Source organism: Chanodichthys erythropterus, chromosome 14, assembly GCF_024489055.1.
Source record: "Chanodichthys erythropterus isolate Z2021 chromosome 14, ASM2448905v1, whole genome shotgun sequence".
NCBI classification, from domain to species: Eukaryota; Metazoa; Chordata; class Actinopteri; order Cypriniformes; family Xenocyprididae; genus Chanodichthys; species Chanodichthys erythropterus.
Genome location: NC_090234.1, coordinates 25,119,777 through 25,138,567, shown reverse-complemented (window position 1 = coordinate 25,138,567; position 18,791 = coordinate 25,119,777). Strand labels below are relative to the sequence as shown.

At 35.1% G+C, this 18,791-nt stretch overlaps 1 protein-coding gene across 1 annotated transcript; it reads right to left on the bottom strand.

Moving 5' to 3' along the window:
* Positions 1 to 3,490: 3,490 nt before the first annotated feature.
* On the bottom strand, positions 3,491 to 8,596 carry mmadhcb (metabolism of cobalamin associated Db). The gene is made up of 8 exons (XM_067409402.1): positions 8,485 to 8,596; positions 7,833 to 7,871; positions 7,558 to 7,696; positions 7,128 to 7,345; positions 5,986 to 6,094; positions 5,546 to 5,676; positions 4,606 to 4,692; positions 3,491 to 4,523 (listed from the first exon to the last, which is right to left on the bottom strand). Exons 2-8 carry the CDS (start codon positions 7,839 to 7,841, stop codon positions 4,329 to 4,331), a joined length of 888 nt encoding a protein of 295 aa, XP_067265503.1. The 5' UTR covers positions 7,842 to 7,871; positions 8,485 to 8,596; the 3' UTR covers positions 3,491 to 4,328.
* Positions 8,597 to 18,791: the final 10,195 nt, after the last annotated feature.

Genomic DNA, 18,791 nt, shown 5'->3' with positions numbered 1-18,791 from the left:
TACATACATTTATAGGTAAAATCAAACTCCTAGCCGCCTGTACCCATTCTGTGACATCAAACAACTTCCCTGTGCAAAGGATTATGGGGGCCCGAAGTGTCCATCAGTTGTACCCTTCGAAATCCTTCATTCAGAAGGGCCCTCTGAAGTGGGCAGTTTTGAGCACTTCGGTTTGGAACGACCCTTCAATATGGCGGACATGATTATTTTCACTCCGAAGTGAAAAATATCGAAACTCTTTGGTCATTTTTAAGGGCGATGCTAACGGTCTAATCAGATTCAATGAACTATGCTAAGCTATGCTAAAAGTGGTACCGCCAGAACCGGAGATCGGCTGAATGGATACGAAAACGGTAAAACTCAACTGTTTAACTCTAAGGAAGTTGGAAAATGAGCCTATTTTCAAAAATAGTGTTCCTTTAAGGATAAATTTTCCCTTGTGCAGACGACAACACTGTCAGAACAATCCCCATTCAAACGGATCGACTAAAACTCCTGTATTGTGCATGCCAGGCCAATAGTTGGCGATGTAACTTTGTAAAGAAGCACTTTTCACAAATTTGCATATAGGTCACTTGGCGATGTTAACGGTGTCATTTCTTTTTTTTTTTTTTTTCTTTTTTTTTTTTTTACTTGCACTTTGAAACACGTTTTCAAAAGTTTGCGTTTTCAGGACCCCAAAACACTGTTGTTGTGTAAATGAACGGCCAAAACGCATACAAAGTTTTCAGTTTTTTGTAGAAAACGGTGTCGCGTAAATGGCCCCTTATTTTACCCTGCTTCAAAAAGATCAAATAAAAGTGTGGATGTAGCTTATTAGGTTTTATTCACAACAAAATTCTTTATAACAAAACTGTTGCCTCAACAATTAACTTACATTTAGGGCAAATTACTATCAACAGTAAACATTCAGCAGCAACATCAAAGGAAAAGCTGTGAGAAAGATCAGAAACATTTAACACAGATTGTCTGGTGTTAAGCTGATTAACTATTTTCTTGGTCAACAGGTCAGTACTTATCTGTCAACCTAAAAAAGCGAAGCAGTATGTGAAGTTGAGAAATGGAAACGGAAGCTTCCTCACAAGTTACACAAGGGTCATTTATAAATATACTTTAGGATGATAAAAGGACCAGATGACATTATAATCATATTGTTGAGATTGTGGAATAGAATAACCATAACAGTTAAGAGTAAATTTTCCAATGAACAAAGGGAAAGAAACAAGTTTTGGCAGGACAATTATATCTAATTTATAGCCATGTCAATCAGACATGCATTGGGTGATGATGACTGATGTCTTTAAAAACACACACAGTCTGTCTTTGATCAGCCGCACACTTTGATTACACCACACATTATAACAGATTTTTTGTGTTATGTATCTTTAATGAAATCTTCAGATTACCAGAAGCAAACCATAGTACTTGCCACAAAATTATTTGCATAATAATTTTCTACAAAGGACTGAAAAACAATGTAAGCAAATGACCATATCTGATATAATAATGCAAAATATTAAAATGAATAAAATAATGCAAAATTGCATAAAATAATTAAAAAGGTAAAGAAACATTTGCATTTTAATTATAGAAGAATTGTTGCACTAAAATCTGTGAGTACATATGACCATGAAAGTATTTATATAATTCTATAAAGTATTTATTATAATTATATATTCTTATGTTAAAAAGGTAAATTATTTATAGCCTTTATAGAACTTTAGTGTGATTTTACATCAAGGATTGAGCTAATTTAGTGGTACATGATTTAAATGCACAATTCACTGACACACGTGTGCTAATGGAGAGTGAAGAACTGCCTAAATAATGGTATCATGTCAGAGTTTAAAGAAGAATGATTATAGTCCATCTGTTGTGCTTCTGAATTAATTCTAATGACACCGTTGAGACACTGACCTCAGCAGCTGTTAGCTTTGATCGCTTCAAGCTAATAAAACCAAAACATCCACCTTTTAGGTTAGAGACTGGCTAAATCATTTAACTTTTTTTTTTTAAATTAACTGACACCACTTTTGTTTAAATATCCAGTAACTGATGCACAGAAATAGTGTATTGTTTTTATATACCAATAAACTATCAATAGCCAACATCTACATATCTACGTATATTTACACAGCACATAGGTCAAAGGTTTGTGGTCAGTATGATTTTTTAAGGAAATTAATACTTTTATTCTGCAAGGACGTAAATTGATCAAAGGTGACAATAAAGCAATTTGTAATGTTACAAAAGATTCATAAACTTTTATTTAATGAATCCTGATTTTTTTTTAATCATTTTTTTTCTATAAAAATATTAAGCCAGCACAACTGTTTTTAACGATAATAATCAGAAATGTTTCTTGAGCAGTAATCAGTATATTAGAATTATTTATGAAGGATCATGTGTCACTGGAGTAATGATGCTGAAAATACAGCTTTGCATCACAGGAGTGAATTACATATTAAAATATATGCTAAAGAACATTTTAAACATTAGTGAACATTAGTGTATTATTTATATATTAATTTTGTCATTACAATATTTATATATAATATATATAAAAAATTTTTTTTTTTTTTTGCTATTTTAATGTTTACAAATTAATTTTCAACTCTGTTTTGGGGTATGTTTATACGGAAGAGGATTAGGGCCAAGCAATAATAAAAAAATAAAACCATCTCGAGATTAAAGTTGAAATTGTTAAATTTCGAGAAAAATCTCGTTAAATTTAGAGAAAAATGTCGAGATAAAATGTTGAGAATAAAGTCATTAAATTACGAGAAAAAAGTTGTTAAATTACGTGGAAAAAGTCGAGATAAAATGTTGAGAATAGTCATTAAATTACGAGAACAAATTAATTAAACTATGAGAAAAATGTCGTTAAATTTTGCGGGAAAAGTCGAGATAAAATGTTGAGAATAAAGTCATTAAATTACGAGAAAAAAATCGTTACATTTTTCTAGAAAAAAGTCGAGATAAAATGCTGAGAATAAAGTCATTAAATTACGAGAAAAAAATCGTTAAATTTTTCTAGAAAAAAGTCGAGATAAAATGCTGAGAATAAAGTCATTAAATTACGAGAAAAAAGTTGTTAAATTACGAGAACAAATTCGTTAAATTATGAGAAAAATGTCGTTAAATTTCGTGAAAAAGGTTGAGATAAAAAGTTGAGAATAAACTCATTAAATTACGAGAAAAAAGTCATTCATTTAATGACTTTATTCTCAACATTTTATCTCAACCTTTTTCACGAAATTTAACGACATTTTTCTCATAATTTAACGAATTTGTTCTCGTAATTTAACAACTTTTTTCTCGTAATTTAATGACTTTATTCTCAGCATTTTATCTCGACTTTTTTCTCAAAATTTAACGATTTTTTTCTCGTAATTTAATGACTTTATTCTCAACATTTTATCTCGACTTTTTTCTTGAAATGTAACAACTTTAATCTCGAGATGGTTTTATTTTTTTATTATTGCTTGGCCCTAATCCACTTCCGTATGTTTAAAGGGATCTGTTTAAGCTCAAAATAATAATTCTCAGGCATGAAAAATTACTATGCAAAAAGCTAATTACTTGACCTGTGAACACGCTTGTTTTCAACTGAATACACCGTCAATAAATGGCGTTGCTGGGTGTTTAGAGTCTCACCAAACTAAGCCATTTATGAAAACCACCTGATATTGAAGAACCAATCAAATAAAATCGATTCAGTCATTACCAAGTCTATTTACTTAAAAAGGCATCAAAATAACACAAAAATAAGGCAACATTACACCCAATGATACTCCTTAAATATTATTTATTGTGCCTGTCATGGAGCTATGACTAAAACGGAAAATACGCAAATTAACGGATTACTGCTGTTGATCACTAACAAAAACCTGTTATGTATAATAATTAATGTATAAATTAGCCACCATCAACAAAAAATTTACAATGACCAAATGCAGATACAGATTGAACAATGGTGCAGAAAAAAAAATCATCTCTACAACTGTCACATTTTAGCTCCTTTGAGGTCTGTAGTACAGGTCAGGAAAGGCAACATAGAGGGAGAGGCAGAGAGAGATAGAGAGATGTTGGATATTTGACAAAGAACTTCCCTCTGTAGAACAATCATTGAAAATAAAAGTCACACCAAAAGTGCTGTTTGTTTTACAAAAATAAATACACATTTCCAGCAGCAGTCAATGGGCAACTTCATTTAAATGCTTTATAGGATGTGTGTTTTTGATTGTGTTATTCAGATCAAAACTAGGTTTGGTTGAGATATTGATAGTGTTCCCATGGCGACACACAGCATCTTTAACTAATTAACTTTAGTCCCCTTGTAGCTTCTTCATGATCTGGCTGTTGTGTGGAGCTGTGGTGAAAAGTGTGCCCACAAAAGCGTGCGTCCCCCACATTACGTGTCGAATCACTTTACAACAGCCCAGGTCCTCAATCTGAAAACCTAAATGCCGATACCTTTCATCCGTTTCAAAGAGTGTGTTGTTTGTGTATGAACCGAAGAACTGAGGACAGAGAAGATTAAGAAAAGTTGAACAACAGTTTTTGGATTGTGTCAAAAGTTCTGTATACGTTTATATGACTTACTGCAAGTCCAGATGATGGGTCTATGAAATCGGCCCAGAATCCTTCTGTTCGGAGAGCATGACATATCTCCTTTGCACCTGCAATAAACTGCATACAACACAATAATCAACATTGATTCAACTCTAATGTATGGCATGGAGTTTCCATTCTGTTTAGCTTACACTGTTTTGACACATGTTCAGTTATAAATCTTTCCTTTGAATAAAGCAGCTCACAAAAAAAAACAACAGCATGAAAATAATACAGTTCCTGCAGCATTCCCACAGCATGGCCCCAAACCAATTAGACAGGAACTCCACACTGATATGAACCAGACAATAACAGTAAATAACACAGACTGCCAAAGTCACAAAGATCTCCCTCTCATACACAATGATCTGAAGGATTTTTTTTGCACTAAAGCTGCAAAAACTTTGCCTCAAGGACAATACAAAGTCATAGAGAAGGGCTAAAATATGATAACTCTGACAGCATGAGCTACTCTGACAGCAGCTTCAATTAAGCATGGTGTGTAAAATAATCAATCTATCTATATACACTATATTGCCAAAAGTTTTAGGACGCCTGCCTTTACATGCACATGAACTTTAATGACATCCCATTCTTAATCAGTAGGGTTTAACACAGGTGGCAACTTGTCACGGTACCACGCTTGAATTCACTGAGCTCCTGAGAGCAACCCATTTTTTCACAAATGTTTGCAATCATGCGTTGGTGCTTGATTTTATACACCTGTGGCCATGAAAGTGATTGGAACAAATCAATTCAATGATTTGGAGGGCGGTCCCCCCATTTCTAGCAAAATAGTGTAGCATATATCTCTCTGTAGACAGATATGCGTCTTGGTATTGTAATTGCAAATAACATGATTTATGCACTCTATATGATCTCAAAAATAAAAATGCCATGTTAATCATGTCAAGCAACTAGATCAACTTACTTTAGCCAGCAGCTCTTCCCTTTCCTGGTCCACTTGCTCAGTCCAGGCCGTCATGTCGTTCTGTGTCCTCTGAGTCACAGTGACCACCATCATGTCAGTTGACGGTGCCTCGGGGAACATGTTCTTAAAATCTGAATTAGATGATGAACAGGGTACACGCATATGAATAAATAATAACTACACGAAAGCTATACTACAGAACGGAAGAATAAATATAGGTAACGTAATTACAAACTACAACAACGTTACATTTTGGGATCTATAACAACCACAACATTCAGTGCCTAAAATACAGATGGAAATGCTACCCTCTTGTGGTCATATTTTACATTACACCATACAAACCGAACAACCTCATCAGAAAGTCACAGTGAGTGCAATATAACAAGTCCATGTTAAATCTGATGAATTCAAATACTCTAAAACAGCAGCATACTGACCTTTCTTTAGCAATTCAGGGCAAGACTGAATGGCACACTCCACACTAGAATTATCAAAATAGTGCTCTGCTTTATCCATGTTCTGTGCCGTGGAAGTTTTATCACTTTCCTAAAAAAAACAAACAAAAAAAACATATGTGTATGTATACATATATACACACAGTATTTTATTCTCTCTCTCCCCCTCTCTCAAATATATATATATAGATAGAGAGAGAGAGAGAGAGAGAGAGAGAGAAGTTTGCCGTTTTAAAGAAAGATCTTTGTTAAAAGAAAATATTTTTATTCAGCAAAGATGCATTAAATTGATCAAAAGTGACAGTAAAACTTTTAGTTTGCAAAATATTTCTATTTCAAATAAACGCTGTTATTTTGAACTTTCTATTCATCAAAGAACCATGAAAAAAATGTATCACGGTTTCCTCAAATTATTGAGCAGCACAACCGTTTTCGATATTGATAATAATAATAATAATAATAATAATAATAATAATTGTTTCTTGAGCAGCAAATCAGCATATTAGAATGATTTCTGAAGAATCAAGTGAAGACTAGAGTAATCATGATGCTGTTATGTTCACAGGAATAAATTACATTTCAGAATATATTCAATGTGGTTATTTTAAATTGTAAAATGGTTGAAAATGGTTATTTTAAATTTTAATAATATTTCACAATTTACTGTATTTTGATCAAATAAATGCAGCCTTGGTAAGCAGAAGAGAGTTTCAAAAACATTTTAAAAATCTTACAGATCCCAAACTAGTATGTGTGTATATATATGTGTATATATGTATATATATGTATATATGTGTGTGTGTGTGTGTGTGTGTGTGTGTGTGTGTGTGTGTGTGTGTGTGTGTGTGTGTATATATATATATATATATATATATATATATATATATATATATATATATATATATATATATATATATAAAATACCCCTATTATGAGCAAGCAATAGCAAAATAATAACTATATTAATGATAGTGAAGTCTTTTGTTTTAAAAATTCATGTGGTTAAATCATTAATGCATTAAGCATTAACTTCACAACAATTAATAATGTTATTATTTTACTAGTTATTTATTTATTCTGTCATTCCAAATACAGATTGTTGTTTTTTTCTGAAAGCATCATACATGAAGCTCATTGATGAAGTGGGCCAGGATGAAGTTGTGTCTCTCGCTGCTGGACTGAGCTGTGAGGAGGTCTGGCATCACACTGTGGATCGGTGTGGTCCTCTGCTCCACTGGACTCTCCAAATGACAGTCAAAACCCACGTTACCCGGCAACTGGAAGCGTTTATCCTGAGGCCCAAATGGGCCCATGTTCTCATCCGGCCACACTGTCCTGGGTGCTATTCACATTAAATAACCAATACAAACCATTAGAAAACACCCTTCAAAAGTTATATTAAATCCAACTAATGATACAACAGTAAATGTTGTTATTAATCTGTATGTCAAATACATTTGTAATTAAGTCTACCTGAAAAGGCAATTACTAAATTGTCTTTTATTGGAGGACATCTACCTCTTTAGCATTTTAAAGTGGAATACACTCATTTACCAACGTCAGGGGTTGTGTTGTTTAAGTGTGGCTCATCTGAGCCAGACGCCCCAGAGAAAGATCTGGCTCCAACAACCCGATGAACTAGAACGTGAAGCCCTGGCAGGTATGTCACCAGCCGAGCTCTGCTGCAGAGCACCTGAGAAAACACAGCAAGCAGTTGTACAGCACATCTCTAACACAGGAAAACAATAACAAACATGTAATCGTGATGTTACATTTTGTTGTTTACTTGGATCCACCCTTGCAAATACTAGGTTTACAGTAGTACTTACACTGGTCATCCTGTTGGGCTTCGCTTGTTTATAATTCACCTGAGGTTGGGGGGGAAATATAGTCACATGACAATACTTATTAAAATAAAACACACACACAAATCTTCATTAGGTACCTGACAAAACAATAATTATTATTCTGAGCTGGATAAAACATGTATGAGAGCAATGTGTCCAAGAGTTCATATTTACATAAGAACTGAACAGTCTATTAAAGCTTCACAGAAATGGAAAATTTTTGTTAAAATCGTCCTGAGTTACAATATTTACTCTTATTACTGAGAACAAAACAATAATAATCTGCTCAATGCAAGGTGTAATAAAGCAGTTGCTGTCTGTTATGCAACTTACAGAGAGGTCATAAAAGAGCAATAAAGAAAGAATACAACTTACCACTATAAAAAACTAAAATATTAGGCCTTCAACCAATTCTAACAAATGTAATAACAGATTAAATATATGTAAACAGTTAATGACACATTTGTTATTTACGCATATCTCATTAGCCCATTGGCTAAAATGTTGAAAAGTTAAATTTAATAATAATCACTCCAATAATAATGAAACATATCCTGTATTCTGTATTATTTGGTACTCTCTTTGTAGATGCGCAATAATGATATTCAAATTAAGCAAATATATTTCTTCTTACCTGAATTCTGTACCTGATGTGTGTTAGCTGTTAGCTTGCTAACAGCTAGTCTTGTTTAACCTTATGATTACGTAACAACGGCAGCGTGTAAAGGACAAACGCAAGAACGTCCTTGAAATTCCTTACAGCTCCACTAGATGTCCGTAGAACATAGAAAATGTTTCACTTGATCGTTTTTGGGTTCTATTCCAGCAAATGCATATAATAGACATTTGCAACAACTGTAACTACTCTCCAACAATATACAGTAATTAATGCCATTGACATTGTTGACATGGTGTTTTGCAGCAGGATAAAAGCACACAACAAAAAACACAAGAAAGATGACTTGGGGGGGGGGGGGGGGAACACTCTCTATAAGAGGAAAGTCTTTCATTCAGGGTCCTTAAGTAAAAAAGAATGAAATAATTACAACTTATATAAACTATTAGTGTTTGAATTGGTTTTATTGAGGAGTGGAAATCATTGCAATGTGATAAACTGGTGTAACAGAAATGATGAATATGCTTCAGTGCTGTTTTGGTGATAAAATGCTCCTTCACATTAAATAAAAGCATCAATATAATAATAATTTATATTCTATTTTCTGTCTTGCACCAGAAAGGGTACAAACCTCATTTCAACCATGAAGAAAATTTGACATTTAAAAAACCAAACATATTTGTATAGATTTTTCCATTTCTTCTTAGCGTATAAGACCAGCCAGAGAATGTGATTTATATTGTCAATTAAAATTGTCTTGGCATTTCTTCCTTTATTCTGCTAAAGCCAGCTTAAAATACATGAAAGTAATATGTGGCTTTTCTGCTGTAGAGCAAAATTCACATTCAATAACAACAGTGATTTATTATTTCATCTTTCACTGTAGTATTTTTAGCAAATGTAAGCTACACCAAATGCTTTTGACATTAATAAAAGCCAAATACATGAAAGAATCCTTAAAGGCTTAATAATATATTGGACTATTAGAGATGGTCCATCCTAAACAAACAACAAAGGAACAAATTATTCTGTTGAATAATGAAATGATACTAATAATGAGCTGAAAAAACATTATATGTGAAGCACTGCTTTACATGAGTTTCTGATTAGTGTTACAATATGACAAACATAATGCAAATACAAACATAAAAGCATCTCACTGGCAGGGTACTTCGTTCTCTCTTTCTCTCTTCTTTTTTTTTTTTGGTCCATTTTTTCATACATTATGGGTCAGCTGTGATATGTACCAATACTAAAAACAGCAACAGAGCCCATTTCTGTAAAGGACGGAGGGCATTTGTTGAGTCCTATTAAGGCTTTCACTGCCTCGCATGCTCCTCTGAAACTCTGAGGACATTCCAGGTCACCCTGAAGCAGTGAATTGCATTACCAGGCACCGTTTGTCAGTCCTATCTATGAGCATGTGGCAACTCAATATCTAAAAGCTGTACCAAAGCCAAAGGGTTTCTCCTCAACAAAGACACAGTTTAAAAACTGCAGCACTGCACTTACTCAAATGAAGTGTAATGGAATTAAATAGCTTCAGGTTTTCCCCTGTTCTTTTAGTGGCACTTGGCCGCTTGGCTGCCTTATTTTTCTCATGATAAAAACACAAAAGATGTCCTAAGATGTCTTGTTCTTTTAATGTCAAATGTGTGTAGTGCTGAAAATGCTATAAATGAACATAAACCTAGAAATCTGTTTAGAAATGTATTAATTTACAAAACCAAAAACCACCATAATAAAATCCAAATCTTTATCTTCAGGCTCAATGACCTTGTGTGCAGTATGTCATTTTTCTCTCCTGTAAAATTATAGTCATGAACCAGTCTCCACATCTGACAGCACACGATTCTGTTCATGACAGCTTCTCAATTAGGCTATCAAAACTGGATTAGAGAGAAATGTGTTTCTGTTAGATATCAAATAAGAAATAGACAGGCCATTCTGCCTTTTCTTGTAAGTGTGTTTGGCTAGGCTCCTTAATTCCAGTGAAAACCATTCTTATCTTTATGCTATACCCGTACAGTGATGATAGAGATCTAGAGAACTGTTTGAGTTCAACTCTTTTGCAACACACTCAAAAAAATAATAATTTTTGGATTTACTTAAAAAGGCAGCGTCAAATGGTTTCAGGTAACTATATTGAGTAATTTGTACAAAGGAAATGAACAAAAGTAAATCTGACAAAATTTGAGTAAATACAAATCATTTGAATTTGTCACTGTTACATAATATTTATATGTGCAGTTTACTTAATAATGTTATGTTAAATGTATAAAAGTTTATTACGTAAGGTGAACACATTTATTGAATAATTTACCTTATTAAATTAACTATTTGCTCTAAATGCACTCAAAAAATAACTATCAACATTAATTTGTGCGTTTCACTCAGCAATGTTAAGTTGACTAAACAAACACTTATTAAGTTAAGCTGACAATACTCATTTTTAGTAGAAACAGCAGTTAAATTAGAGCAGTTACATTAGTTTTTTTTTTTTTTTTTTTGAGCAGTCTGGGGAGGAGTTGGAGGGCCCTTATCTATTTCAGCATGACAATGGGTCTCATTCACAAACAATTGTGTGGATTAATACTTATACAAATGCACAGGAGAACTTCTGATGAAAAATATGCTGCCTTACAAGATGAGGCAGCAAGATGTGTTTAACTGAACTGCATTTTTTATTGTTTATCAGGGGTAAACTGATAACTGATAATGATAATGTAAAGTAATGTTATTTCATTACTCACTGAATGGATTGTAGTGGTGTTTTGTAGACACCAAATACTCCAAGTTGTCATTCCCCAAGAATGTGTAATGAAGGACCAAAATGCCTGAGAGATTCCTGAATGATGCCACTGCAGGATTACTAAACACATTCAATTGTTTACACATTTGCACATTCGCAATTGGAGGAAAATGAGTCAGATATAGAGAAAGACAGGGACAACAGGTATAAATAATGAGAAATTGTTTCTCTCTGGGGTTTCAAAGACAAAACATCCTGAGTTGCGACAAGCCACCACATGCTGTCGTTTCCCATAACACCAAGTGAACAGGTCGAATCAGAGATACCTGCTTTCAGTGCATTGCAACATCACATGTACTAGCCAGAGGCATGAAACCATTTACTATACAGAGCATGAAAAAGGTGCTTGTGGTGGTGTGATTTCAGTTGATATGACTTGTTTTTTGATATGTGAGATGAGTGTGCTATAACACAGACTGGAATTTTTTCAGTGTTTCCTTTTAACTTACTGGCACTGACTCAAAGTGTGAGTGGCATACAGCTATAGCTAATGGTGACAGTACCATATGAGGAAAACTGGATACTTTTACGTTGAGATTGAGAGAGAGAGAGTTTTGAATAACCTGAATTGTCACACCATGCATGTTTTAACATTCTCTATCTTTGATAATTGAATGATATTTGAGTCCCCTTGCATGCTAATTGAAAAAGCATGTACCACGCCTAATACATTTTACACTTACATAAACTATTATGTTGTTTAGTGTTGGAAGTGTTTATATTTTTTCTTTGGTCATATTTTATCTTGCCGAGAAAGCAACTGGTGCACCCTAAAACGGAAAAAAGAAAAACATACACGGTGACCCTGGGTTTGCCACAAACTTTCAATCACTCATAAGCTCTCATGAAATCTAAATATACACCCCCCTTCTAGACTGTCCTTGCCCTTAATATACTGTAGTTATTTTAGTTTGTTTCATGTCTCTGTTGTGGGAACAGCAGATTTCTGGCAAATTGCCTCCATCTCAGTCTTTCTCTCTTTACAGTTCAAACTAAAATCAGAGAGCTTTTTTTTATCAGGTGAGGAGCTGCCTTGTAACAGAAGAGGCCCATGTCTGATGTTTAACTTTCACATTCCACAGACTCACACAGTTTGTTATTCTATATTGTGGTGGTCCAAAGGGGGTTGCGAATAACATTTTCGAAAAATTGTGTTATCAGATCCATATGTTTCCACACACTTCAAGTGACGGCTACCTCTCGAATTGTTGAGTTCTGTGTACAGCACATGTGGTATTTCTGCTCAGTCAGCACAAAGTTACACCAGCTGAAGCCAATAGGGTTTCTAGGGACAGAAAAGGAAATGACACTAACATGAGAGAGAGAGAGAGAGAGAGAGAGACATGAATACAGATACTCTTAGAGCATCACCTGGGAACACGCTAAATAAATATTGTGCTTATTACAGTATCTGAAGACAAAGAGGGTTAGTAAATTCTCAAGTTGAAGTGGAAAACCTGCTAAAATCCAGTATAAACCAGCATGGATTCCATGTTGGTACAGGCTAGCTGGTTAGAGCAGTGCTGGACTGCAAAAAATGAGCTGGTCCATCAGCACTCCTGTTTCCCCTGGTGACCAGCAAACCACCAACCAGCATCCCATACTGGTCCCAACATGCAAAACATACCTTATCCTGGTGATCAGTAATGCTGAATTTTTTAGCAGGGAAAATAAGCATCACAGTTTACATATGTGATCCGTATTGTTAAAAGCATTTCTATCATGATTTGTAAATGATCCAGGATGGAGACAGTTCTTGTTGGTTGACTGTGAGGATGTGGTATTCATTCAGTCATGGAGCAGCTTCTTGTTCTGGCTGTCCTCCAACCTGAGAACATTCCTGCTCTGGGTTGTGCTCTTAGACTGCTGCTGACACAGAAAAACAGGAGGGTGTTCACTATTATTTTCAGTATATAAAAATAATAATGATAAAACATAAGATTTCATCTGTTATTCATTCATTATACTGCTTATGATGATCATGTTTTGCACCATACACGGAGCGAAAAGCAAAACATATGATTCATGTGATTTTTGTGTTAAGATACAGGCGTTTGGAGCCAGCAATATTGCGAAACTGTTGAGAAAAGAGGACAAACCAACCACAAGACATTCTTTTCACATTTCATCAAAAGTTAGCCCTCCCTATAAAGTTGAAAGTCCCTTCATGGCTGTTTTCTCTTAAAATATCTTGTATATTGACCTCATGGTGAGTGCTCTTTGGGACAAATGACAGATTCATCATATAAGAACATAAGATCATGGGACATTCAACCCATTTTCAACTTAGTTCATTGTTGTATACTGTTATAGCTGGACTGAGGCTTTTCTGATTATCCATATTTGACATAAAATCCACATGAAAACAAAACAAACATATGACTGTGATCTACCATATCTGCTGTTTTTTAAGGTAGTTGTTGTAAAAGGACTGACTAAAATTCCTCCTTATGATAATTTTTCTATCTTGCACCCTCTGAATCACGTTTTCAGGGATATTTGTTTTCTCAGAGACTTTATCTTGGTAGGCTAGGGTAAATTCAGGCAAAATTGGGCATATTTTGTTAAATAATTCAGAACTGCATTAAAGTGTGTACTCGCATTTCTGTTAGGTCAGGGGCCGTATTCACAAGACATTTTATCTTACCACTAAGAGTTCTCCTAAATAGCAGTAAAAGTTCTTAGCTAAGAGTTTTCTCTTAAAACCTATTCACAAAGCTGCTGAGACCAACTTTTACTAAGGAATCGACTGAAGTCTTAAGCTAAGAGTAAGGGCGGGGTTGACCTCGTTGCTATGGAGTAAACACACAGTGATTGGCTGATGGGGAGGAGTCAGTGATTTAATCATAGAAATATTGTAAAATGAAGTGTCATATTCCCATATTAAAATAAAGGTTTTAAAATACAAATGTTGCACTATTCAAATAAATATGTTTTATTAAATATGTATATATTCCAAAATATACATATATTACTCTATTCAATCATTTGTAAGTGTGAACTCATGAAAACCATTGCCCCAGGTAATCAGACAATATTTATTTATTTGTTAAAGATTTATTTTTGGCGTCTCATCATAGATTCAAATCTATAAATCAAAATATATTGCATTTATAAAGAAAAGGTTGAGCACCCAAGGCTCTATCGCTATTGCCTCAATGGTGTTCACTGTTCAGTGTTTTTCGGTGGATTAGGACTGTTTGTGATTTGGTCTTAGTGACTTAGGAGTCCTCTTGACTACTCCTAACATTTCACAGATTTAGGAGCTAGTTTTAGTGCTAAAATGCTTTGTGAAATTCTCTTAGAGCAAAAATTTAGGACTCCTAAAATTAGGACTGACACGCCCATTATTTTTAAGAGTTTCTCCTAAATTGGTAAGTTAGGAGCTACTTTTAGCCTTAAGATGTTTTGTGAATACGGCCCCAGGTCTCTTTTATCACTTTATGTAGGAAATATGTAACAAAAATCAGAAGAAAAAAAATAGTGGTTTCAAAATGGGTCAGTTGAGTGCGAAATTGTCATTATGAACTAGGCCAATTTCACCTGACATCATCCTATAATTTGGTTATACACTGCTCAAAAAAAATTAAAGGAACACTTTGAAAACACATCAGGGGCCGTATTCACAAAACATCTTAAGGCTAAAAGTAGCTCCTAACTTACCGATTTAGGAGAAACTCTTAAAAATAATGGGCGTGTCAGTCCTAATTTTAGGAGTCCTACATTTTTGCTCTAAGAGAATTTCACAAAGCATTTTAGCACTAAAACTAGCTCCTAAATCTGTGAAATGTTAGGAGTAGTCAAGAGGACTCCTAAGTCACTAAGACCAAATCACAAACAGTCCTAATCCACCCAAAGACACTGAACAGTGAACACCATTGAGGCAATAGCGATAGAGCCTTGGGTGCTCAACCTTTTCTTTATAAATGCAATATATTTTGATTTATAGATTTGAATCCATGATGAGACGCCAAAAATAAATCTTTAACAAATAAATAAATATTGTCTGATTACCTGGGGCAATGGTTTTCATGAGTTCACATTTACAAACGATTGAATAGAGTAATATATGTATATTTTGGAATATATACATTTTTATTAAAACATTTATTTGAATAGTGCAACATTTGTATTTTAAAACCTTTATTTTAATATGGGAATATGACACTTCATTCTACAATATTTCTATGATTAAATCACTGACTCCTCCCCATCAGCCAATCACTGTGTGTTTACTCCTTAGCAACGAGGTCAACCCCGCCCTTACTCTTAGCTTAAGACTTCAGTCTATTCCTTAGTAAAAGTTGGTCTCAGCAGCTTTGTGAATAGGTTTTAAGAGAAAACTCTTAGCTAAGAACTTTTACTGCTATTTAGGAGAACTCTTAGTGGTAAGATAAAATGTTTTGTGAATACGGCCCCAGATCTCAATGGGGAAAAATATCATGCTGGATATCTATACTGATGTGGACTGGGTAATGTGTTAGGAACGAAAGGATGCCACATCGCTTGATGGAAATGAAAATTATCAACAGAGGACTGAATTCAAAGACACCCCGAAAGTCAAAGTGAAAAAAATGATGAGGTAGGCTAGTCTGTTTTGTTGAAATTTCATTGCAGCAACTCAACATGGTACTCAGTAGTTTGTATGGCCCCCATGTGCTTGTATGCATGCCTGACAAGGTCGGGGCATGCTCCTAATGAGACGACGAACAGTGTCCTGGGGTATTTCCTCCCAGAACTGGACCAGGGCATCACTGAGCTCCTGGACAGTCTGAGGTGCAACCTGGCGGTGTCGGATAATGTCGCAGAGGTGTCCTTTTGGATTTACGTCAGGCGAGCGTGGGGGCCATTCAATGGTATCCATTCCTTCATCCTCCAGGAACTGCCTGCATACTCTCGCCACATGAGGCCGGGCATTGTCATGCACCAGGAGGAACCCAGGACCCACTGCACCAGCGTGGCGTCTGATAATGGGTCCAAGGATTTTATCCCGATACCTAATGGTAGTCAGGGTGCCATTGTCTAGCCTGTAGATGTCTGTGCATCCCTCCATGGATATGTCTCCCCAGATCATCACTGAGCGGTCATGCTGAATGATGTTGCAGGCAGCATAACGTTCTCCACGGCTTCTCCAGACCCTTTCACAACTGTCACGTGCTCAAGGTGAACCTACTCTTATCTGTGAAAAGCACAGGGTGCCAGTGGCAGACCTGCCAATTCTGGTGTTCAATGGCTCAATTTTTTTTTGAGCAGTGTACTTAAAATGAAGACATTTACTGAAATTTTTTTGTTGAGCCATAATGAATTACTATAACATTTTAATTTAGAAAGTTATTTAGATAAATAGCAAATAAGAAGCCTTATCTGTAAAAAAACAAATGATGGATGGATAATATCCAGGGATGGACAACTCCGGTCCTGGAGGGCCAGTGTCCAGCAGAGTTTAGCTCCAACACCCCTGAACCAGCTAATCAAGGTCTTTAGGATTAGTAAAAAGTTATAGGCAAGTGAGTTTTTATCAGGGATGGAGATAAACTCTGCAGGACACTGGCCCTCCAGGACCGGAGTTGTCCATCCCTGATCTAGGCACTATAAATCGCATTACCATTCGAAAGTTTGGCCAGTACATTTTTTTTTTTAAGAAATTGCATTACAGATGCATTCAAAAGTGACCAGTGTTGGAGGTAACGCATTACAAGTAATGTGAGTTCAAGTAAGGAGTAAAGTAAAATACCTGAGTTACTTTTTCTTTAAGTAGTGCAAGTTACTTTGTTTTCCCATTTATTGACTGACAGCACTCCTGTCTCCATGTTGAGAGAAATCAAGAGTAAGTACAGAAGCGCTGTGAGTGCTGTGTAAACATGATGGCTTTTTTTGATGATTTTAGTTCTAGAGTAAATAGCATGCATTTACTCATCTCACTTGCACAAAAACAGATATTCATCAAAAAGTATAAAAACAGTGAAATGCAAACTATTACGGAAACCTGCAATAATTAAAATTTTAAATAATACAAACATAATGTATTTAAACTCACTTTATTACAGTAAGCATTGTCTTTGCTGCTGAGCTTCAATGATCCAATTCACCCATTCTAATAAGTAAAAATTACTTAAAGGTGCAATATGTAATATGTTCTGCCTGCTAGAGGTCTATTCAAAACAAAGGCCAGAATCTTGGGACATGTGGTCTTCACCTCAACGACCGGTGGAAAAGATAGGACTCAGGAAGAAATCATGTTCATGGATGAGATTATTAACGTTACTGTAGTATGGAGCAGAGCAGGACGGAGTGTTGTGGGAGCTGAACGAGGCCGCTGGAGCGATTGCGAAACACACCGCGAGCAGCTGAGCTTTTATTATGCCACAGTCGCCGCTTACGCTTTTCCGGTCATGAGAATGAGGTAACACAGCTCTGTTTATCATATTAGATACATTTGAGTGTTGAAAATGTTATAACGTTACTCTGTGTGATCGCTCGGTGGCTGCTGTGAGACACTGTTGCACATTGCAGTAAGATAGATCGAATTTAGAATATTAAATGCTGGATGGTTTGTATTGATAAATGGCATGCAATTAATTTTAAAACGCATTGTATGATGGATAAAATTACTAAAAATAAAGCTGCATCTGATTATGCTATATTAGCTACTTCAAAATAATGTTTTTCTATCAGGCATGGTAAAGCATGGCACTCGCAAAAAAATCAAGAAAATTAGATTTAAACAATAAGACTAAACGTGTTGAGCTATATAACAATAATTCGTTTTCTGTCTAAAAATATATCAAACCAGTTGTTCCCTTGCCTATTAAAATGTGTAACATTAAAGCGTCTTTTGGTGTTTCCATGGTTTCTACAAAATAAAACTGGAAACCGAGGGTAACGCGGGTTTGACGCCATTGACAGGCGACTCCTCACCCATCCCAGAGACTTTAATGTTAAAATTGCAAGTTTCTCATGATTTACAGTAGTACAGTAGATAGTTGGAAACATTTGGGATATTGTAAGTATTCAAGTGAACAAAATATGTAACGCTGGCCCAGGGGCGTAGGAGCGACTTTGAAACTGGGGGGGACAGCAAATGCCAGGGGGGGGGGGTAATTCCCGGAATTTTTATATATATATATATATATATATATATATATATATATATATATATATATATATATATATATATATATATATATATATTATATAAGCACTTAAATGCCAATTTCTAATGACTTTTGGGAACGGATTGCAGTGTTTCCGACAGGATTTTGTGAGACTGTGGTGGGTGGACATCGGTTCCTCTAGGGGGGTCCGGGGGCATGGTCCCCCGGAGGAAAATTTTGTACATTTTAAATTTAAATGCATAAATCTGGTGTATTCTGAGAGCAAAATTACGTGACTAGATCAATAAAGAAATTTGTTCTCTTGTAAACAATTTTGTGCTCTAAAAGTAATTTATTTATTGGTGATGGTAGGGCACATTAGTCATGTACACAACATATAGTAGGCTAAAAGATAGTTC